At 42.4% G+C, this 24,182-nt stretch overlaps 2 protein-coding genes and 1 long non-coding RNA gene across 3 annotated transcripts in view; 2 read left to right on the forward strand and 1 right to left on the reverse strand.

Moving 5' to 3' along the window:
* LOC135112025 (LIM/homeobox protein Awh-like) overlaps positions 1 to 8,963 on the forward strand; it is a 58,076-nt gene extending 49,113 nt beyond the window's left edge. The window contains exons 4-7 of the mRNA XM_064025879.1: positions 662 to 879; positions 1,500 to 1,733; positions 3,642 to 3,731; positions 4,611 to 8,963. Coding sequence (XP_063881949.1) covers positions 662 to 879; positions 1,500 to 1,733; positions 3,642 to 3,731; positions 4,611 to 4,672 — 604 coding nt within the window. The 3' untranslated portion in view covers positions 4,673 to 8,963. The remainder of the gene's footprint in view (positions 1 to 661; positions 880 to 1,499; positions 1,734 to 3,641; positions 3,732 to 4,610) is intronic.
* A 378-nt stretch (positions 8,964 to 9,341) lies between these two features.
* On the reverse strand, positions 9,342 to 19,406 carry LOC135112029 (TBC1 domain family member 13-like). The gene is made up of 10 exons (XM_064025889.1): positions 19,328 to 19,406; positions 19,172 to 19,245; positions 18,253 to 18,378; positions 17,484 to 17,634; positions 16,735 to 16,891; positions 16,128 to 16,332; positions 15,629 to 15,830; positions 15,122 to 15,244; positions 14,822 to 14,879; positions 9,342 to 14,246 (listed from the first exon to the last, which is right to left on the reverse strand). Exons 1-10 carry the CDS (start codon positions 19,360 to 19,362, stop codon positions 14,142 to 14,144), a joined length of 1,236 nt encoding a protein of 411 aa, XP_063881959.1. The 5' UTR covers positions 19,363 to 19,406; the 3' UTR covers positions 9,342 to 14,141.
* Positions 16,212 to 24,182, forward strand: LOC135112030 (uncharacterized). Its single transcript, XR_010274002.1, has 5 exons — positions 16,212 to 16,348; positions 16,726 to 16,904; positions 17,202 to 17,338; positions 23,458 to 23,547; positions 23,927 to 24,182. It is a non-coding gene; the product is annotated as an uncharacterized LOC135112030 (long non-coding RNA).

Here is a 24,182-nt window from a genome sequence, read left to right on the forward strand (position 1 = left end):
GAGACGTACCGCTGGCCTCCGGTAATTGGTGCGTATCGATGGCCAAACATTCGATAGTGTGTGTGTGTGTGTGTGTGTGTGTGTGTGTGTGTGTGTGTGTGTGTGTGTGTGTGTGTGTGTGTGTGTGTGTGTGTGTGTTTGTTCTATAGACCTCAAATGCTTCCGTTGTGTTGGTGAATTGTGAAATACATCTTGTCTGAAAGGATAGGCCTATAGGCTTCCCACGATTCCTTTTTCATAGTATTCCCGGCGCTCCATGTGTCAGACGTGTGGGTGTCCACATGTCGATCCGTGGTGACAAATGTGTGCCATTACTGTGGCTCTGTTATGTTCTGTCCGGACAGCCGCTCTCTGCGCCATCGCCGCTGTGCCGCCGGTACTGGTCCGCGGTCCGCCGCTAGCTGCTGTTGATGTGTGCCACCGGGATCTGCAGCGCCCCTCGTGTCCTTGTTTGTGTTGTCTGAGCGCTAGTTGTGTGTTCCTCGCTCACCAGCAGCATGCCACGACCAGGGCACGAGACTGGCGGTGGCGGTGGCGGTGGTGGTGCCGCACATTTTATAATGACTCAAGCTGACATATGCTGCCAGCCAGCCTGTCAGTCTTCCTCCTTTCCTTCACAGTTAACTCAGTCCATCCTCACCTTCGGTTCTCTTTTCCGCAGAAACTTCGGGGCGCGGTGCGCCAAGTGTTGCCGCAGCATCGGCGCCGCGGACTGGGTGCGGCGGGCGCGGGACCGTGTTTACCACCTCGCCTGCTTCGCCTGCGACGCCTGCAAGCGGCAGCTCAGCACCGGCGAGGAGTTCGCGCTTCACGACAGCCGCGTGCTGTGCAAGCAGCACTACCTGGAGTCCATCGAGGGCGGGGCGACAAGCAATGACGGTGAGTGTCAGGCGGCGGCGGTGGCGGAGCATCTCAGCATTGCTTCACTCACACCACTGCCTCCTCCCGTCCAAGTTGCGCCACAGGCATGTTTCTTTCTTGTCTTCCAGCCGTCTGCAGCACTCTGCAGACAGCCCTTGTCCTCCCGCCCGCCTCCCCCGCCCCTTTGAAGCGTCCTATTGATCCCTACCGGTGCCGGGCCGCTGCCCGATCACCTGTGTCGGCACGGACTCGGCCCCTCCTTTTCTTGGTTCAGCCTCGCCTGTCCCTCTTAATTTCTTGCCCTTGTTTTAATAGTGCGTGTTGTACTACTAACTTCTTGACTTTGTTATTACTTCATTCATGGCGGCGTTGCTGCCAGTGTTTGCTGCTGTTGCTGCTACTGCTGCCGCTACTGTTACTGCTACTGCTATTACTGTGCTGCTATCTTGATGTGATCTTATAGATTGCTAACAGATAGTCGTTAAGCAATCACAGATAACAGATACATAATGAGATAGGTAGCTCGGTATTTAAAAGACAGACATACGCTTAGATAAATACTTACACATTTTTTAGACGGGAAAGTAGAAAGACAGACACATAAAGCCCGAGCTAACGTTGGTTCCCTCGGTGCACAGAGAACACAGACGGCGAAGGCAGCCAGCGGAAGAGCAAGCGGGTGAGGACAACCTTCACGGACGAGCAGCTGCAGGTGCTTCAGGCGAACTTCCAGATCGACTCCAACCCGGACAGCCAAGACCTGGAGAGGATCGCGCAGCTGACGGGCCTCAGCAAGAGAGTCACGCAGGTGTGGTTCCAGAACTCCCGCGCCAGGCAGAAGAAGCACATGTCCTCCAAGAAACAGCAGCAGGGTAAGTCAGGGAAGGTGAAGTGGGCAGGAAGGCGTGGCGTGATGACAGACGTGTGTTTGTGTGTTTAGGTGATCGACGTGTGTCTGAGCGGCGGGAGGGAGGCGAGGCGGAAGGGAGAAATTAAGGCAAAAGAGAAGCTGGCGTAGAGAGAGAGAGAGAGAGAGAGAGAGAGAGAGAGAGAGAGAGAGAGAGAGAGAGGGGAAGGGAAGAGGTGCACTCACCACCACCCACCTCGCGAATATTTTCCGTTTCATTTTTGATACTGCACGTGTCATGGTGACGTAATTACTGATGAATGGCGCGTGATTGGCCCAACATTGTCACGTGACTCAATTTCCCGGCCATTGAGAGACACGTGTCGGCTGACTCAATTTTGATGCAGTAATGAAGAGGGCGAGAGCCGCGCCGCACCGCGTCAGGGGTCGGCGAGCCGCGGCGGTGCGCTGCCCGATCTTGTTAGCGGCGGCAAGAGTCCCCGCACACCTGCCCGCGCTGCACACCTGAGATAACAAGGAGAGCCGAACAAAATCCCACAACAAGTTAAATTGATTCCTGATGATCTGTGAAATATTAAGAATTCTCCTCCTCTCGTTTTATTGAATTACTGAGCGCGTGTGTCGTGTGTTTGCAAGATTATTTGAGTGCGAGGGAAAAACATTCTGCACTTTTTTATTATATATGGATCAGTAAACGAATTTGTATATGCAGTGAATAAAGTAATGAATGTACACGTAACGAAGAGAGGGGAAAAATAGATATGTGAATGAATTTAAATATTTCACGCATGTGGTGGCGATACTGTAGACACGAGGCCGGCGGAGGTGCGATGTGTACATAAACTTGTATACAGAGAGAGAGAGAGAGAGAGAGAGAGAGAGAGAGAGAGAGAGAGAGAGAGAGAGAGAGAGAGAGAGAGAGAGAGAGAGAGAGCCCAACACTTCCTTCGCATTTAGCTATCTCTCACCAGCATTACATTCTCTACGCCACATAAGCTTCAACCAAAAAGCACAGGTATGTAAACTCGGCGACAGGACTAGAACACCTGCATTCCTGGTGAACATCTCTCCTGCAATCCAAATGCTGCCAATTATCACACCTCCACTAGGAACGCTAATTAGATTTTGCCTCCGTCTACTCCCTTGGAAATCCGACAGTCTGTGTGTGTGTGTGTGTGTATGTGTATGTGTATGTGTGTTCCTCCCTGATTGTTCATTGGCATCGGCGCGGCAGTCTCGGGGTATCGAAGGAGGAAATGTGATTAAGGAGCCGAGTGTTGTTTGCTACTGTTGCTGTTGCTGGTGGTGGTGGTGGTGGTGATGGTGGCTACTACTACTACTACTACTACTACTACTACAACCCCCCCCCACAACAACAATTGCTACCTTCACCTCCACCCCACAACCCCGACCACCACTGCAACCACCACCACCACGACCACCTTTCCCTTCTTCCCAGCAGCGCCTCTCGACCCTCTTCCCCTTGAGGCTCGCCCCGCCCCTGCCCGTCATCTTTTCCTCCCTCGTTAGTAGTGTTTGCTCCCCGTCACTGGCTGAGCTAATCGTCCACAATTAAGGAGGCGATCGTTATCATCCTCGACAGCCAACTCCCTCAACTTTTCCTGTCAGACAAGAGCGCCTTCTTCTCCCTCTCTCTCTCTTTCTCTCTCCCTCTCTCTGTGTCCCTCTCTCTCCCTCCCTGCCTCCCATTCACCCTTTCCTTTTCCAAATCATCTGCTAGTCACTCTCTCTCTCTCTCTCTCTCTCTCTCTCTCTCTCTCTCTCTCTCTCTCTCTCTCTCTCTCTCTCAGTGGGTATATCTTTAGTTTTAACGGGTACAGGTATAACTATCAATATTGGTGTGTTCACGGTACCAGCGTCGCCCTGCTAAGTAACTCCTTTGCCCCTTCAGGAGTGGACCGCGCCCTACAGGACATGAACGGCTCCCTGGCACGAAGCATCGACCTCCACTTCATGTATTCCTTCAGACCCCACAGCGTCGGTCAGTGAACACCCTCACTCCTTACATGCTTGTTTTTTTTTTTTTTTTTGTTTGTTTTTTTTAGTTTATCTATTTATTTATTTATTTGTTTGTTTGTTTGTTTATTTGTTTTTTTGTGTGTGTGTCCTGTTGTCCTTTCTTTCTTTCCTACTTTTATTTCCTTTTTATCTTTCTTCCTTGTCATCTTTTCTTTCTTTTCTTTCTTTCTTTATTTATTTCTCTCCATTTTCTTCCTTCCCATCTTTCTTTTTTCTTTTTTCTTTCTTTCATCCTTTCTGTCTTTCTTTCCTTCTTTCTATTTTTCATCATTTCTTTCTTTGTTTCTTCCTTCCTTTCTTCCTTTCTTTCTTTCGTTTATTCAGTTACTTATATATTTGCCTCGAAAAAACTAAGTTTTCTTTTTCTGTTACCAAGAAATTTTATTCATGTCCCTCTTTTTGTTTAAGTCATTTAATTTTGTTTTGCGGTTTTAAATATTATATTGAGCCATAACTTTTTTTTCTGTGTAACTTTATAATTCCTGTGATATACTTATACACCTCTTTGCATATTTATTTCGAGCTACTTATTCCATTATGTGCTTTCAAAGTTTTATGTTGTTCAATATATTTATACACCGCTATAAAAGTGTCACTATTCTTTTTTAATTCTCTCTCTCTCTCTCTCTCTCTCTCTCTCTCTCTCTCTCTCTCTCTCTCTCTCTCTCTCTCTCTCTCTCTCTCGTGGTGTTTTTACATCCTCTCTTCATTATTTTACTCATTTCCTCATTTTGTTTCTCCTCCTCACTTCCATACTTTTCCCAACACCTTCCTTTAACCTCCTCCCTAACTGAACCCCCATTCACCAGCACTTTCTCACGCCCACGTCCCCCGCCCACAGAGCCCGATGATTCTTCTTCCCCTGAGACGCCCATAATGACGATGATGCACGGGGAGGTGTGACGTCACGCTCTGGGGTGAGGCGCGTCCCGTTGAAAAGGCTAATCCCCTCCCCGGAGCACCAGCAAGACCAAGACCGAGACCCAAACGTCGCTTTATTGTTTACACGCCGCCAGGAGAAAACGAAGAGATGGAGAGATGGACAGGCGGAATGAGGGGAGGGAAAGATTCGTGTTTTCTTTCTCTTCCTCTTCCTCTTCCCTTTTCTTGTCTTTTCTCTTCGTTAGCTGTCAGATTTCTCTTTTTTTGCGATTCACTGGTTACTGTTGTTGATTTTTTCTTAGTTTCTGTCTCTTATTTTATTATTTTCTTTTTCTTGTTCTGTCTTTCTTATTCTGTCTCTCTTATTCTCTCTCTCTCTTTCTCTCTCTGGTCAAGAAAAGCTGAATTTTTAACAAAGAGCATTAAATACTGCTTTATTTCTTCGTTTCTTTCCTTCCTCTTCGTCTTCTTCTTCTTCAGCAGTGTTATATGATACAAATTATTAGATTTTCTGTACATCTATTACTATTTCTTTCGCGGTACGTTTAACTTGCCATCACATATCATTATTATCATCACCACCACCATTACCATCTTGTCATCATCACTATCATAACCACCATCACCATCACCACCGCCACCACCATCGCCATCATTATCATTCACTCATCGTCACCATCATCAGTATATATATGTAGTTATAATGTCCATAGTGGTAGCTGTGTCAGAGTACTAAATGTGTCTTTCAGTGTTCATTGTACAGCGATGGGGTGCTGAGTGCTGAGTGAGTGCTGAGAGGTGTGTTGTGGTGCTGGAGGGCGACTGCTGATTCACGAGTGTGCTGATCTGTCAACAGCCTTCATTGTTTTTTTTTTTTTTTTACATCTGTCGTCTGTATTGTCGATTATTCTCTCCTTTGATTGAATTCAGGGTTTTATGTTAACGGATAATGAACTGTAAATGTCATGCTTCATTATATCACTCAGTTTTTTTTTTTTTTTCTGGTCATTTCTGCATAATTTGTCGATTTGCTTTTTTCTTTTTTTATTTAAGATATCACATTGCTGGATAATGAAATGTAAATCATACGCTTCATTATATTATTCAAATTCTCCTCGTCACTTATAATCACATGATGCAAAATCACAAATAACTCAGACAATTAACGCTTCTACTGCTGGCTTTTATTATAACATCCAAGATCTCGTATGTTAGTAACACAATGGAAAATTAAATATACCGTGATACAAATATATCCAAGTAGTCCCTGCCTGCTGCTGCTGCTGCTGGCGTGATCTGATCCTGATGTCAGTTCTGGTCTGGAAACAAGAGAGGATGCTCGCCTCTCTCTTGCCATCAGTGGACGTAGTTGTTTATCAGTATTTAGTCGTGTTTAATGTCCTGTGCAAGGAAAGCGGCGGAAGAAGACACGCAATATGTCTTGGAAGAAATATTCGTCATAATGTGAAAAAAAAAAAAAATTAAGTATTAAAATATCTACAATGGACGGAAAGTTCCTAGTTCCTGTCGATTTGTGTTCACTTGCCACGTGGAGGTTCGTTCTAACGGTGCAAAACGCGGCGCACCGCTGCTCTGCTGGTGGTGTCTGTGCTGCGGTAAGTGACTATGCTGTAATGTTCCACCCTAAAGGTATTTTTTCTCTGCAGGACAAGAACACGAGATGAAAATTTTTCACGTTAATCTTAAAATGAGTTCAATTATCTCGGGAAGGATCGGTGAATCCATTAACCCAAAGCTTCACTATAAGAACTCGAATCATTAAGGATAATTATGATAAAGGGACACGCGAACGAACATCTCTTATTATTTAACGCATTATTTTAAAAGCACTTACGATAATGGACCGACTGACGACTATACACATCCATTAATACAGAAGACTTAACTAACAAATGTGAGGCACCGTTTGTAACTGCGCGTCGTTTAATATCCTAAACGACAATTCAGGCTGTAAACGGTAATCAGCCACTCTGACATGCCTTTATTCGTGACTTCACACCGTCGTGAAGACAATGCGAAACAACCCGTACAGTGCAGTGAGGAGTGTTGCGGGAAGGGACCACTTGCAGGACTAAGTTGTATCATGGATTTCATTGCACATCTCCGTAAACGACACCTCGAGGAAATCAGTCCTTATCTCTTTCACAGGGCTATTATTCGCAAGTGCTTGATTATTTATGTCTCGAAAGTATAACTGACGATTGGTTTGGAGGAGCTCTGAAGATCTTCAAATCACATCCTTGAGATAACCTGTCCTTTCATCGAGTTGCCATAACTTGTCAGTAATCCTTTGAATACCTTACGTAATGCTCATTGGGTATTTCCTCCTTCAAATCACATCCTTTCATCGTGTAGGCCTCATTCATGTCAATCACCCATGAATTAGCAGCCGCGTAAGCCACTCCCATGGCAGTGACTAAGAGGACCACCTCCCACCCCCCCCTCCACAACACACGTGCCGGCTGTCCCAGTGTCACCAGTGCTTACATTCCACAAGGTACCTGTGAGTGCCACTGGACCCACCTGGACCCCTGCATATTGAGGAGCTTAGGATGGTTCTGTGAGATATGCATTTGTTTACAGTTACTGGAGGTCAGCGGGAGGGAGAAGAAGGTAACTTTGCGGAATCACGCTCGTCTTACTGTGGAGGATGAAACTTTTACGAAACTTTTCTCTGGTTTGTCAAATTCATCGCTACTTAGAGAATTCAGTACATTAAAAAAAGTGGTTATTTTATCAGAGAAAAAGACATGCAACTAGTCTGTTAAAACCTTACATTTCATTATTGTCATGCCTTACTGTGGATCATCATGTACACAGAAATTGATCTGAAGGTGGATTAAATTGCCCCGTGAGAAGCCTTACCTGGATCACATCTTTCCCAAGCCACTCACGGAGGCACGACACCGCCAGACCAATGAGACCAGTGATCGCCAAGCCCCGAGTGGATTTCGCTCAGCCTTGGCTGTCCTGTCACTGCAGCTACAAAATTATTACCATTGCAGCTTGTACATAACCTGTCTGCCGTGTACCATCACCTAACTCATAAAGAAGGACACAGTAATGACTTGTATAACGATGAAGAATGCAGTGTTACCAGAATAAAAAGGAAAAAAGCTTCCTCCGCTGCAGTGAGGCGTGCGTGGCTCCGTGATACCACCCATGTGTTTGTGCTGTAAAATATTATATAGGATCTCTAATGTAGCGTCTACTTAACTCTTAAGTCAAAAAAAAGGATGCGTTTCCTTTGTTCGCGAAAGGAATTTGTCTATCCTGTGCATCTAGTTCAGCTGAGCCAAAGACAAAGTTATTAATGGTGTGTGCTTCAACTTGCTCCCACACTCATGGATTTGTACTCACAGCAGCTTGTTTCCCTGATCATTATTAGTGTTAGGATTTTGAGCTGTAGAACTAACACACTAACCAGCAAGTGACCACCCCGCCACCACCTGGGAGGCGCCACTACCACCACCACCACTACCACACGGGATGCACCTCTTGGAATATATAGAATATACGGGAAGCCAGCAGGCCTACACGTGACATTTGTATATAATGTGTATCTTTGTATATACTGTGGCCACGTATGATCCCTGCCTATTCATTTCTCTTAATTTATCCTCAAAACTCCTTATTGACTGCATCAACACCATGATACCTGAGTCAGTTCAAAGTGGAGGCAACCAGAGCAAAAATCCTCACACATCCCTGTTCATACTTAGTCCTTGTACATTCTCTCTCTCTCTCTCTCTCTCTCTCTCTCTCTCTCTCTCTCTCTCTCTCTCTCTCTCTCTCTCTCTCTCTCATGGAGTAATGAAAAAAATACTCCGTTCAGCTATACACATCACTCGCACTGTTCTTCCTCTCTTCCACTTATGTTCAGTCAAGTTCCTCCACTTCTCAGATATAAAAAATTGCTTGACTGTATACTGAGATCATATCCGTGGTCTGGCTGCTGTGAACCGATGCTAGCCTCAGGAATATTACCGGAAATCACGTGTGGTGCGTCAAGTGTTCCTGATGGTGCGTCAAGTGCAGGTGTGGAGTGGTGAGTGGTGGCGTGGTGTGCTGAGTGCCCCGGTGGTGTGTGGTGTGCACGGCAAGTTGAAGGTTTCCCGGATCCCTGCTGCAGTATTCCTGTCAGTAGTGTCTCGTCACCCTCACTCACTCCAGTGCAGTGGATGTTTTCTCTCCAAGTAGAGCAAGTAACATGTAGGGTGTTTATTTATTTCCGTATGTACCACTTCATCGCAGATATAAAACATTGTTATGTAATAAAATTTATTGTTCATTATGCTTTCATTCCCTAACCTTGGAACTGGTTGTATGTAACAGCAACCAATTTTGTTATTAAGTTTTTCCTGAAAAATTAATTGTCTGGATTTTCTCATAATGGATAATGGATTATTTGCATTCCCTGTTCATTTCCTATATCACACCCTGCCGCCTCCTGCAGGGAAAGATGGAACTTCTCTGCCACAGCCACCCCTCTGAAGAAAGGCAAAGGAGATAGATTGATAAATGAATAATAGGTATATGTGGAATCCAGTTTCTCTCTCTCTCTCTCTCTCTCTCTCTCTCTCTCTCTCTCTCTCTCTCTCTCATAATCTGCTGCTACATGGTGATAAAAGTTTGGTAAGAGGATGTAGATCATAAAGTAAACACTGCATAATGCTCTCTCCCTTTATGGTATGAATTACTATACATAAGCCAAGTCAAGCTATGTACATTGTATAATTTACATCTGAATCAAGAAGAACAAGAGAAAAGAGCAGCCAACCTTTACCAGTCATCTATGATATTTGGAAGGTCACCAAAAATAAACAAGATTATTTTTTTTTCAAATTGAACTTTGAAGTGTGCATCGCTTGTGTTGATATGCTCTAGGTATGGTTATCACAGCCCTAAATATAAGCACACATGCAACATCCACAGGCTCTGAGCACATGTTGATTGCAGCATTAGTCAACAATGCTAAGTACTCCTGTCTTCCTTTACACTTGAGAACATGACATGAGCATTTATACACTTTATGACACAAGTTGTTCATAGTAACATAAATCTATTTCTCTACTTTGTAGTAGATTTGCACTACTCATTCAATAATCATCATAACACATCACTACATACACTGTATTCAAAACTCAGTTAATGCTGTGGCAAATGTTTCATGATAAAAAAAAAATATATATATATATTATTCCAGCTAATAGAACATCCTAGTTGACATAGAGGAGTTTCAGCATACCTTCCTTTTATGTACATAATGAAAAAAATACTGTACTGTACTACAGTTTAAGTATGACTTGTCTCAGGGCATCATATAAAACTTCAGTATTAAAGTCTTCATTACGTTAAAACAACAGTTCTAGTTACACCATCTTAAAAAAATATACAGTTTGCAGTATGTTGTATAAATTGGACTTAAAATTGGTCTCTCAAAAGCATACTCTGTTCTCACAAGAACTTTGCTTCATTTCTTGTACATTAATTACAAGATCCTAGTGCTTTCTCAACATGGGAAAAAAAGGGAGGTTAGTCAAAGCCTTTGAAACTGAGCCTCTGACTACGACATGTATGTAATGTAACAACTCAGTAAACAAAGCATCAGAGACAAGGGGTCAACATTTCACCCCAACCACAGTGAGAGTGTGCCAGATGACACAGCAAAGTGCTGGTGTTCCAGAAAACTATCCGTCCCATTCAGTAAAGTTATTTGTGAACTATTTTGTACATAATTAGATCCAGAATATGTATAGTGTTTAACATTCAACAACTCCACACAACACTTGCCACTTTCTGCCTCACTCTCACTGAGGAAAGCATAAATATACATCACAAAGTTAGGAATCATGAATGCAGATCACAACTTAATGAAAAAAAAATCATATGATAATGCTATGAATACATTGTTGTAGAATATCTGAGTTAAAAATACTTCAGACCTAAGATAAATGAGCATTTGTCAAAGCTCTTAAACAGGAACATCTTACATGGTCTGCATGGAAAGATTTTACTTTTTTTTTTTTTGGTGCAGACAGGTACTCAAGGGAGACCATACAGTTTGTGCTTGCTGGCGATGTAATAGTGAAGCATACAGCACAGGCTATCAGCAGACCTTTGAGAGCTTTAATACATGGACCTAATACCTGCAGCACCTGGTGTGGGCCCTCAGTCACAGGTACATAAGTATTGCTTATAATGTGGATCCCATTGGCTGGCAAATATAGACCTCAATCAATAGCTATTTTTTTATTCTTATCACTGAAAGGTGGGAATGAGTGAAGAATTTCACCTAATGAAGGGGGCTATGAGTAAGTATTGACTCATTCCTTGTACATAGTATTACACAGAATGTTTCCTTCATAACACTGCTCTTCTTGCTTCATGGCACATTCCTTTCACAAAGACTTGAAGGAGAAATACTTGTTGAAGGAAATTTACTTGCCTTCCAATGAAAAATTCATCAAAAGTGCTGAAAGTAAATGAGCCATCACAATTTGTAACTAAATATTTCAGCAAGAGAAAGGATTTTCCTACAACATCTGCATTAGAGGAATGAGCCTTGAAGGAGCAACAGTTCTATGTTTGGTGTAATACCTAATGGAGTCGTCTAAGTCTTATAACCCGCCCTGCTTTTCTCTGCTGTGAACTCCCTCACAATTTTTCTTCAGACACATTGATTATGAATTACATTATGAATGAAGATTTAATATAAGTAGATAAAGTAGATGTGCTTTGTCTACGCCACCCTGTGTGGGATTGCCAGCCGGATAAAAAGATGAGAGATGAACAAATAAATGGAGATAAATAGATTTCCTAAGTGCATTGGCTAGTCAGCACATCAGTATAAATTCCTGAACTGAAAACTGATCAAATAATTAATAACTTGGCCAGAAAAAGTTATCCAATGCTGATTTAATCATGTGTTATTGACATATTTGATGACTTGTGTAACTTTTTCTATATTGCATACTGCTGTGTACAGTATTTGTGTTAATTTATAAGAATCCTACCTTCATTGTTCACACCAGATTTTTTAATTAATTCACAGGCAGTATTCGTGGCTATGTCAAGAAGAAATACTGACCAGGAAAGGATTAGAGACTGCAGTCTTTGTGCCACAGACTTGGCACAGTATTGAAGGACCTGCAACCACAAGGAAATATTTCAGGAGTTCACAGTCTGCAGAGGTTCCAAGGTAGGTACACAGTAGTTTTTGTTGCAGAAATGTTCACTGGTTCACCCTCACACTTGAGCAGGATTTGTTGTGTGGTGGCTAAGGCTTACTTGATCTTGAAAACTCTTTGATTTAATAACCTGAAAGTTGCTTAAGTCACTCTTACAATGTTAGATTCCCTCTTTGTGGGACCTAATGTGTAGCAACGAGTCACCCGAATCACGGCCCGTACTGCCTTGACTGATACATAGAGGCAAAATGAGTGAGAATGCATGAAAGACTGGAAAAAGCTATCAGCATGCTGAGTGTGCATGATGTAATAGCTATTGTTTATATATTCATTAAATTTCCAAAACATTTTGTAACAAAAATTATAGATTCATCTGTCTACAAATATAAATGCTTAAAAATAACTACAAGAAACATTTTCTTCACATGTACAAAATCAATAGATTTATTGCTAGTTCCATACCTGAAGACCGATCACAAACTTACATACACAGTCAAATTCAAAGTGTTCAAAATAATGAACAACATCAAGCTTATCTTTGTGTCGCTGATGTAGGAAATTTAAATGTTGAAATTACACAGTACATACAGTGTAACTTAAACGTATTTAAATATATTAGATTCCTAAACTCTCTAAGGTTGTAAAGACAACACTTGCTTCAACAAGGTTGGCCCATTTCTTTGGTTTTGTGGTATTTAATACTCTCCACCTATTAATACAGTCCTTCAGTATGCTATGCATATAAAGGAATCCCATCAAGACAGCAGATTGTTGCCTCCTTATTCCATCAACTGCCATGAAGCCTTGTACTCATGAACCTGCCTCAGCAAACAGTTCTTAAAAGTTGCATGAATGTCATATAAACACCAACAAGACTTTAACATTCCTTTCAGGGGGCAAACCCTTGCTATCCATAAGGTGAATCAACATGGACATGTAACAATTAAAACACTTCACCCTAGAGAGCCAAGTGTGCTGAGGATGAGCCTTGTGTCAGCCAAGTTTTGCAAGACAACATCCATCTCAAAATCAACAATGAGAAAGTAACCATGTAGTTCAGGATATATGGAGTATAAAATTTGACTGTGTATGTACATCAATAATTAATTATATCACATACTCCTAATTTGGAAGCAACTAACCCTTGATGTGGAAACTTCTCTTAATCCTGAAACCTGAAAAGCTGGGTCACAAACCTCTCTGATACTGCTTTTTGATGAGTGTATAGAAAATTGTACAAAAATCACAACACTAGCATAGTTTGTAGAATTACACGTAACTCTAATTATGTATGATTGTGACACACACACCACAGAGAGTGGTACACTGGAGATAGGTAGACAGAAAATGATAACAAATAAACTCACTAACCCACCCATAACAGCAACAAGCCTAGGCAGCCGCCTCCCACAGGGGGTTCTCTCATCATGGATGTGCTTAGACACTGCCAACGTCATCAGTTGATAAAGTAATAATAATAATGATGATAAAAACATTAATAATGGCAAGGTTCAAAAGTTTGTGCTTGGATTGTGGATATCAGGATGCATGAGTGGCAGCCAGGCAATGGGACATTTTGTAAGAATTAAAGCAGTGAGGAGCATAATAAAACAAAACTAAACAAGGTTCCCTCAGGACCATCGTAACAATCTTAGCTAGTAACGCTTGCTGGGCATTGAGAGGGACAGTAGGGCACGTCAAAGCTGGAAGAGATGAGAAAACAAGAGGATCCTGAGACACAGGGAGAGGGAGGAAGCAATGATCACAGCCCTTGGGAAGGAAAGATACCAACCCTTATAAAAAAAAAAAAAGTCACTCAAATGTATAAGAGTTTCTTACTGATCACAATAAGAATCAAAAATAAGTATTCAACATTTGAAAATGCTTAAGTCATTCATTTTGTGCAGATATTTTCCTTAATAACATAACATCAAATATTATGATTTCCTTTGCAGTCATTGAGACATCTTGCTATTAATTTGATGCTCCTTCAAATTGCCATCAAAGAAATGCATCAGAATAAATCGGTGACAAACATAGACTAAATTACACTGCAAGGAGTGCACCACCACAGAACATTGCTGGCATCTGTGTACCCACCCATGTCAGCCACCGTCCCTTTTAATCAAACAAACCCCTCAGCCTCAACCCGGCAGCCCAGGAATAACAAGTCTCTGAATACATGACAATAACAATATAACAAACAAAAATCACTCACTATTCCTTGTTTTGTGGTACCAGTAATACTACCTGTTGGCCTCACAGTCCTCCTCCATTGGTCAACTTGAGTCCTCTGGGAGAGAAGGATCACTGGGAGGTTCTTGTCCTTCCTTCAGTTCAGTGGCTTTGCTGAGCAGTGCCTGGACATCCACTGGAGGGTAGTGCTGTGGGGAGACAGACACACTGTACCACCTCTCTAATGCAAGTTAATAAGTATCCTCATTCATCCCTTTATCTGGTAAGCTCTGGTACTCCCTGCCTACTTCTGTATTTCCTCCTCTCCATTCAAAGTACTTATCCTCTAATTTTCAATGATCCTTTTGACCTTTCTTTAGAGACTGGCACTTTTGTAGGTCCCATTCTCCCCCTCCTCCCCCTTTTTTTTTTCTTGTTGCCATAGACAACTGCCCTTCTCAAACAGAAAAGAAAAAAAAGTGTAATGGAAGATGAGAGCTTTTGTGGTGTGGTAAGTTAAAATCTTGACTAGTTTTCTTCTCAGGGGGATCTCAGCAAATATATAATGTTGAGTTTGATGTAAAGGTGTTAGTACAAGATAAAATTACCAGTCAGGCAGTCTAAAGATTCATGGTCATTAAGTGCAATGTGCATGAACCTCAAGCTGTGTTCATTAGGGGACAAAAAGTTACTTTCAATGAAATATCAAAAGTGTACTGAAGCTGTGACTGGTTGTGCCTCCTGGCTTTCAATACAAGAATATTGTGTCAACATTACAACTTACCTGCAGAATTTTCATATTGGAGCCAAAATCGTTCTGCAGCATAACATCTCTTTGCAATCTGAAGAAAAGAGCTTCAATCAAATTCTGGTTGAAAGTTCAAGGGGGAAAGTAACTGAATCCTCAGCTCTCTACTGAAGCAGTGCCTTGTATCAATCAATCAGTCAATGAAATGTGCACAATTTGAAATTAATTCATATCTTCCAACTTAAAACAGATCATCTCATCACTGCCTAGAGTTCTACCTCACATAACTTGTGTGAGATGCAATGATAAAAACAATGAACTAATCAGCTGACATACACCATCATTGCTGTGCAGACTTGGATCAGGTAACTGAAGCGATTGGCATCAGCAAACAGAGAATCCCACACTCGTATCACGTCTGGCAGGTCAAACTCCTGGGACAGCAGCAGAGTGAGCCATCTGCAGGACAGCAATGATTACTATCATACATCCATTGTTCATAAGCATAACCAAGTGCAGCAATTCCCTTCAAAAAAGGAAGAGAGGAAATCTTAAGTCAGTGGCAGTACTGTAACCAACTCCATTAATCCCACTTATTTTTAATGCAGACTTACAAAGGCAAACCTTGTGTTAATAGGAAAAAATGAAAGCAATCACATCAACACTTTCTGGAGCAAAAAACGCAAGCCCATCCCCATGGATGTTGCCATGAAGATAAGGATGCAGCATACTTTTCCTAGTAATCTTCCACTAACTCTCTAATAAAAACAATAACCAAGGTCAAAAGTCAAAATTTCACCATAAAGACTACAAATAAATTGATTTCCTAGTGAACAACACCACCTGAAGCTGAAGAACTGAGGCCGGAGCTCCTGTGTCCTGAGTCTGTTCCACAGCTGGTGGTCATGGTGCCGCAGGTTGGACATGAGGCGCTCCATCATGGCACCAATGCCGCTCTCACTGTCATCCAGCGTGCGGATAAAGAAGTCCCGGATCTCTCCCATCAGGGATATGAAGCACCAGAAGCAGTCTGCCTCTGCATTTTCTGTACCAAAAATTATGAAACATATTCAGAAGAGACACTTAATTATTTTCACTTACTTTGAGTTAAGCTGACACTTCTGGACATCAGATTGTATCTAAGACTGATACTCACACCTGTCACCTCCTACTTGACCAGTGCATTTATTCTTACAAGGAACAACAGTAGATGCCCTTAGTATGAACTATAACCAATGTTTATTATCCGTTCACAATAATCGTTTCTAGTCTGTGATAAGATACAACATTCAATGCAAAAACTAATGTAATCTGTAATGTTAAACTTTGCACAAGTCCTTACCTCTGAAAGCAATATTTGGATCATTGGCAAATGTATAGTAGATTGGCCCAATAATCTCATTCATGCCCTGCACATAAGACTGGCCAGGGTTGAGCTTGGCATAGATGAACAGGATCCTCTCCACCACCTCCCAGTGAGCCTCTGAGCCCGGCGGCAGAGGGTGGTAGTCTTCAGTCTGGGCACTTCTCCTGTTTGATGCCTCCAGCTGTAAGAATGAACTGGTGAGTGCTGGAGGTGAATGGTAAGTGTTCTTTGAGTGAAAGGTTGAAACTGATTCTTGGCAAGTTCATCAAAGACTATAATGACCAATCTGACAAGCTGAGTTCAAGATAGTTTCAGATGAAGAAATAAAGTGAAGATGATATTCTGTGAAGGGACATTATGGTGTTTTGAAAATAAATATGCTTATGAATGTGAAAACCTGACATTCTCTTGACCAATAAAGCAATATGAGTTGATTTCATATTTCAAAACATGAATTCTGCCTTTATAATAAGTTTCATTCCTCTCTCTCTCTCTCTCTCTCTCTCTCTCTCTCTCTCTCTCTCTCTCTCTCTCTCTCTCTCTCTCTCTCTCTCTCTCTCTCTCTTCCCCCAAGCATTAACACCTTGGTGATGCCAAGGCCCTTCCTGGTGACAGCTGTGGCGGTAAGGGAGGAGTGAGTCACCCGGCGGTGCAGTCTCTCCACCTCTGGGTCATTCACAATCACCTCGCAGGGAAATTGTGTCCCTCGCTGGAAGAACATGATGTCGGGACACAACCGTCTGAGGAATGAAGGTGGGTGAGTTGATTACTGGTAAACAAGAGAATATAGATTTCTTCTCTTTTACACATACCAGTTAAGTGTATTTCTAAATGGAAGAGTAGAGTATCCAAGAAAATTCAACTAACTCTATTGCTAAGAGCATAGTGGGTTTTCTACACACAACCTTTAATGCTCTTTAGTTTCATTTGGTTCTCTCTCTGGCCTTCTCTTAAGATCAGTTTTGTAAGTGATCTTAGTGCCACCTATGCCCTGCCTGTCCAATCTTTCCTTCTCTCTTACTGAATTCATTTTGTGCTGTCTCTCCACAGGTGAAAGTGATGATACAAGCTCCTGCTGGAAAATGTCCTTAAGGAGTAAGGGACTGGCCAGTAATGTCCCTTGGCCTCAGAGGGAAATATGACCAACAGTATCCTTATCTTCGAGGAGACAAGACACCAGTAACAAAGTAAGTTGATTATACAAATGTCCAATATATGACTGATTTGAACATAATCCAATTGTAAACTAGGAGACTCTTGTTTATACAAGCTCACCCTTACCTGGTGTTACTCCTTACTTGTAACATCATGCCTGTGACACAAGACACCAACCTGACATCTTTATCAATCTGTGCAAGGACCTCATTGTCTTTGAAGAAGGACCCCCACTGTGACTCAGGGTTGGGGTTGAGCGGGTGGTCGTCCACGTGGTTGTTGCCGCTGCCATTCTTGCTCAGTCTGGCCGGCTCAACCACCATCTCCTCTGTGGCAGCCAGTACAATACTTCACTCTAATGTGGCTTTATTGGTCTATTATCAGGATTAGACTTAAAATTAGAGGTAACATATTGGCCAGTTAATTCTGTGATTCCATTGCTGTGTATAATAATTCTTAATTGTCATACTTCGTCCTGATTTAAAGAAGCAAAATTAGCATTGATTATCTGAAAGCCAAAACATTACCTTGAAAATACTAAAAATGCATTAACTAGAAAAAAATTAAATCTACACTTGATTACAACCTAGGCACTTAAACCATTTCACTGTGACACAGCACAACTAGCAGCACCAGAAGCAATGCGTGAAGTCTTTAAAAGCATCTACAAGAAAGTTAGCAATAAAAAAGAAAACATTTAGCAATTTCTTCCCAGTTTAAAGATTGGATGTGGCTGTAGAACAAGTAAAGATGTCTGTGAGTGACTGATAATTAGGGAAAGGTGTACCAAATGGCAGTCAGAGTTGAATTTATACTAAGAAATCTAATCATTCTTGAACTCTACTGATTACAGGCCTTTATAAATTACACCTCGGGCTGTTACACCACCACACACTACACACCACATAACTTCCTGACACAACCACACCAAGCACCAGTGACTGACCGACAAAGTGGTTGTACTGTGCCCTCTTTTTGTTGAGTGTGTCGTTCCACTGCGTCCTGTCAAGGGGGAGGTAGTGGAGCAGCAACTTCCAGCACAGTGCTCGTCGGCCCCCTTCATCTGGCACTCCTGGTGGGGGTGTGAGGAAAGACAGAGAGGTGGGAGGGAAGGAAAATTACCTTGGTCAGTTATATTTAATAGTGTATGTATTCATTAGTTTATCTATTCTTTCATGTTGGACTCAAATATTATAGTTACGGCTTTTTATGGGCGTTGAACTTATTTAGATCTTGTTGAAGTTAAAAAGATACAGATATTCACATTGTAGTCATCTCCCATTTAATAATTGGTAGTCCCACTCTTAGCACATTTACAAATAGCATCATTAATCTCTGCCTTCCTGATCTTATTCCAACTCTCCAACCTCATCCTAACTCTGCCCCGGCCCTTGCAATTCCCTGGATGCATCTAAGAGAGGGAAATGGCCTCAGTCCGTATTATCAGTAGCCAGAAATGAATAAACGAATAAAACACGATCCCTTTCTGTATTGAGGACTGTCACAAAAATAAATAAATAAAATATCCATTTCCCGTATTAAGAACTGTCATGAAAACACACAAAAAAACGAAATATTAGTCACATTCCGTATGGACAGCAGGTACACAGCCCCACAGACCCCAAAGAAGCTACCACAGGACCGCCAATACACGCCCAGTAAATAAATAAATAAAAATGTCCATATTCCCATACTAAAAACACGTCATCAAAATAAATAAACAAAACCTAATATCACTCCTTATTGACAGCAGCCACACAGACCCAGAAACCTTAAATAAGATACCACAGGACCCCCTAATACACTCCCTAATACCCTTGTTCCCTGTCAACATACGCCCCCTCAACCAGCAGCGCCTCCCTCACCACTGAAGCACAGGTCCCGCAGGCGCCCCACGTCTATCGTCTCCTCTTTCAGTAGCGCGTCGAACTCCAACAGCCTGGAAATTAAATGACAGTCAGTCCCCAAGTCCCTGCAGCGTGAAATACTAGTAAATTCTCAGTGCCAAGGGCTTTGTTTACCTCGCTTTGTATGCAGCCATGATTCTGTGAACCATAGATGCGGTGTAGATGTGATGGCCGCGTGTTGTTTTGGTGCCGCTTACCCGCCATCTTTTTACGCTGGTTATGTGTTAGTATGTCCAGAGATTGCATGGTGTTTGTATTTCTATTTTTAGTGCTTTTTCTATCTTTAGTTTTCCTTTATTTCTATATTTCACGTACTTCACAACTAATTTTTCCGTATCTTCCCCCTTTCCCAGTTCATTGTCAACCAACTTCTTTTTTCTATAAATTTGTTAACTTTTATGGTGTGGTATTGCAGTGTTGCGTCGTGATGGTGTTTATGGTAGTGCAGTGTGAGAACATTAGGCTGGTTAATGTATTTAAGTATTGACCGCATATTTTGGAGGCGTCATGACGCCTTGCGTGCGCCATATTTGTACGTTCTTCCTGTCTTGATAATGGTGATATTTTAATGGCAGATAATTTTGTCGTATATATCTTAGTAATTTCGGAACTTGACATCGTTGAAGTATTATCGTATACGTTAAGATGTTGAATTGTGGCTTTATATATTGAATATTGTTGCGCATATAAGAGGCCACCAAATAATATTCGTTCTTTATTCTTACCTAAGATTTTCCAATCATAAGTAATCTCTTGTTTTGTAGATTAATGCTAATTTGGGAAGTGGAGGGAGAATCAAGATCAAATACCACCTGTAAACCGGAGCTGTAAGGTGATGGATCCAGTGCGTGCCTTTCTTCCACTTAGCCTTCCACCTCTTAAGATCCTTGGTGGATCAACTTGTCGACATGTAAAAGCTTTCATATGAAGCGGTTGACTCACAGGAAGGGGATCAACGAAAACAATTCACACCTTTACGTGGGGAAGTCGGCCGATCAACGACTTCCACAGACAACAGAACAATAGTAATGTCAAGATAACTTCATGCAGACACTGATTGCCGTTGGTATTGTTCCTAAGAGCAATTTAAATTGACACAAGCAGGTCAGAGGTGAGAGAGCAGGTGATCTCTGACCTCTCACAGCTCCTGCCTGCCTGCATGCTTGACTGTACATTCACCTGCACACCTGTTCACCTGCACTTACCTATGCACTGCTGTTTGGTGGCATCGTCTTGGGGTAAAATAGCCAGAGCGCGCGAATGTGTCGCTTTCCTTCCTGCCGCCTGCTAACAACTTAACAAAAATTGGGGGAAATATTATTCGTATGGCCACCCAACTTCTGTAAGTTATAAAGAGATTGGATAAAATTGTTTGGGGAGGATTCTGACCTTAATATTGTTTTCTTATTTTACTGTAGGAGGAGAAAGAGGAGGAAGAAGAAGAAAGGAGGTATGGTGGAGATGAGTGTCATTGAAGAAGAGGGGATAGTTGTCTGGAAGGTTGTGTCGAGTTGATAAATGGAGGAGTTGAGTTTTTGAGGCATTGAACAATACCAAGTTTGCTCTGCCCCAATCAGAAATTTTAGAAAGATCAGAAGTCAAGCGTTCTGTGGCTTCCCTGCGTGATATGTTTACCTCCTGAAGGGTTGGACGTCTATGAAAAGACGTGGAAAAGTGCAGGGTGGTATCATCAGCATAGGAGTGGATAGGACAAGAAGTTTGGTTTAGAAGATCATTAATGAATAATAAGAAGAGAGTGGGTGACAGGACAGAACCATGAGGAACACCACTGTTAATAGATTTAGGAGAAGAACAGTGACCGTCTACCACAGCAGCAATAGAACGGTCAGAAAGGAAACTTGAGATGAAGTTACAGAGAGAAGGATAGAAACAGTACGAGGGTAGTTTGGAAATCAAAGCTTTGTGCCAGACTCTATCAAAAGCTTTTGATATGTCCAAGGCAACAGCAAAAGTTTCACCAAAATCTCTAAAAGAGGATGACCAAGACTTAGTAAGGAAACCCAGAAGATCACCAGTAGAGCGGTCTTGACGGAACCCATACTGGCGATCAGATAGAAGGTTGTGAAGTGATGGATGTTTAAGAATCTTCCTGTTCAGGATAGATTAAAAAAAACTTTAGATAGGCAGGAAATTAAAGCAACAGGACGGTAGTTTGAGTGATTAGAACGGTCACCCTTTTTAGGAACAGGTTGAATGTAGGCAAACTTCCAGCAAGAAGGAAAGGTAGATGTTGACAGACAGAGCTGAAAGAGTTTGACTAGGCAAGGTGCAAGCACGGAGGCACAGTTTCGGAGAACAATGGGAAGGACCCCATCAGGTCCATAAGCCTTCCGAGGGTTTAGGCCAGCGAGGGCATGGAAAACATCATTGCGAAGAATTTTAATACGTGGCATGAAGTAGTCAGAGGGTGGAGGAGAGGGAGGAACAAGCCCAGAATCGTCCAAGGTAGAGTTTTTAGCAAAGGTTTGAGCGAAAAGTTCAGCTTTAGAAACAGATGTGATAGCAGTGGTGCCATCTGGTTGAAATAGAGGAGGGAAAGAAGAAGAAGCAAAGTTATTGGAGATATTTTTGGCTAGATGTTAGAAATCACGAGGGGAGTTAGATCTTAAAAGGTTTTGACATTTTCTGTTAATGAATGAGTTTTTGGCTAGTTGGAGAACAGACTTGGCATGGTTCCGGGTAGAAATATAAAGTGCATGAGATTCTGGTGATGGAAGGCTTAAGTACCTTTTGTGGGCCACCTCTCTATCATGTATAGCACGAGAACAAGCTGTGTTAAACCAAGATTTAGAAGGTTTAGGACGAGAAAAAGAGTGAGGAATGTACGCCTCCATGCCAGACACTATCACCTCTGTTATGCGTTCAGCACACAAAGACGGGTCTCTGACACGGAAGCAGTAGTCATTCCAAGGAAAATCAGCAAAATACCTCCTCAGGTCCCCCCAACAAGCAGAGGCGAAACGCCAGAGGCACCTTCGCTTAGGGGGATCCTGAGGAGGGATTGGAGCAATAGGACAAGATAAAGATATGAGATTGTGATCGGAGGAGCCCAACGGAGAAGAAAGGGTGACAGCATAAGCAGAAGGATTAGAGGTCAGGAAAAGGTCAAGAATGTTGGGCGTATCTCCAAGACGGTCAGGAATACGAGTAGGGTGTTGCACCAATTGCTCTAGGTCATGGAGGATAGCAAAGTTGTAGGCTAGTTCACCAGGATGGTCAGTGAAGGGAGAGGGAAGCCAAAGCTGGTGATGAACATTGAAGTCTCCAAGAATGGAGATCTCTGCGAAAGGGAAGTGGGTCAGAATGTGCTCCACTTTGGAAGTTAAGTAGTCAAAGAATTTCTTATAGTCAGAGGAGATAGGTGAGAGGTATACAGCACAGATAAATTTAGTATGAGAGTGACTCTGTAGTCGTAGCTATATGGTGGAAAACTCGTAAGATTCAAGAGCGTGGGCACGAGAGCAGGTTAAGTCATTGCGCACATAAACGCAGCATCCAGCTTTGGATCGAAAATGAGGATAGAGAAAGTAGGAGGGAACAGAAAAGGGGCTACTGTCAGTTGCCTCAGACACCTGAGTTTCAGTGAGGAAAAGAAGATGAGGTTTAGAAGAGGAGAGGTGGTGTTTTACAGATTGAAAATTAGATCTTAGACCGCGAATGTTGCAGAAGTTAATGAAGAAAAAGTTGAGGGGGGTGTCAAGACACTTAGGGTCGTCAACAGAAAGGCAGTCCGGCCTGGGGACATTTATGGTCCCCTCCCCAGATGGGGAGTCCGAGGCTGGTGTAGGAGTCGCCATGATGATTTTAAAATTTTTGAGTGAAGGGTGTGTGTGTTATTAGGTGCTTGTAGTTTCGTGTGGAGGAAGAATTGTCTTTAGAGGGCAGGCTGTGACTGCCCCCTTGTGTTGTGAGACACAAAGGGAAACGTTCAGTGAGGTCACAGCTGGGTTTAATGATAAGTTCACAGCACCCCCTGAACAGTGCCTTAGACCTCACTGGGAGTAATTATCGTTTCGGCAGGTATCTATATATATAATGGCAGCAAAACTTTAGTCTCAGTTTTTCATCCAATTCTCTGTCTGTCCTTCCTCCTTTTATCCCTCTAACAGTGTTCTTAATGTGTTCTGTGCCTCATTCAGCTACACACATTAATATGCAAGCCTTACCCAGCCCAAACACTCCTTTGTGATGATGCTTTTAGTAATGTTTGTTCTCCATTGCAGAGATGAAGGATGGTCTGAAGGAGGACAAGAAGGGAGAGGATGCAAGGATGTGTCAGTGATGGTGATGATGCTAGATGTGAAGCAGCACTGGTGAGAGAGAGAGAGAGAGAGAGAGAGAGAGAGAGAGAGAGAGAGAGTTATTGAAAAGATGGCTAATACTTACGACAAAATGTTATATTTCAGTAGTGTTGCCTTAGAAACTTGTGTAATTTAGGTACACCTCACATTCTTCATATTCTTGTTTGTTTTTCAATGATTTCCCTGTCAAGGCACACACTGGTGCATCTTCATGACAGACAAGTGAATCAATAGATGAACACACTTTACAAAGAAAATAATCAAGACTAAAGAGTAAATTGGCCAACTTCTGGGATTTTTTTCTTATAATTTACTTTAAGAGAGCCATACTGATTATTTTTTCACCACCACCACCACCACAACCAATCCTCACTCCTCTTCTTCCCTACAGGTGTTAAGTGCTGGGGATATCCTGGAGAAGTCACTTGGCACTAGTTCCCAAAGACCTGCTGTCTGGATAGAGAGGACAGCAAGTTCATAAGGAGAATGGATAGACTGGCATTTGTCTACTGTACAGTACTGGATATTAGCAAAAACAGGAGACTCAGAGGCTTTGAGTAATGTGAATGGTTGGTGGCTTGTGGATTAAGGCTCAGTGGTGCGTGAGAGGCAGCCAGGTCTCACTCAGTATGCTAGAAATGGTAGTA

The sequence above is a fragment of the Scylla paramamosain genome, chromosome 23 (assembly GCF_035594125.1).
Source record: "Scylla paramamosain isolate STU-SP2022 chromosome 23, ASM3559412v1, whole genome shotgun sequence".
In the NCBI taxonomy this organism is placed as follows: Eukaryota; Metazoa; Arthropoda; class Malacostraca; order Decapoda; family Portunidae; genus Scylla; species Scylla paramamosain.

Bases quoted from the DNA above. Each gene is read 5' to 3' on its own strand.
- LOC135112029 (XM_064025889.1), bottom strand. From the start codon at position 19,362: ATGGTTCACAGAATCATGGCTGCATACAAAGCGAG. The intron at 19,246-19,327 runs GTAAACAAAGCC...TTTAATTTCCAG, and splicing joins ATGGCTGCATACAAAGCGAG to GCTGTTGGAGTTCGACGCGC. The intron at 15,245-15,628 runs GTGGTGTTGTTC...GCTGTCCTGCAG, and splicing joins CCTCAGTTCTTCAGCTTCAG to ATGGCTCACTCTGCTGCTGT.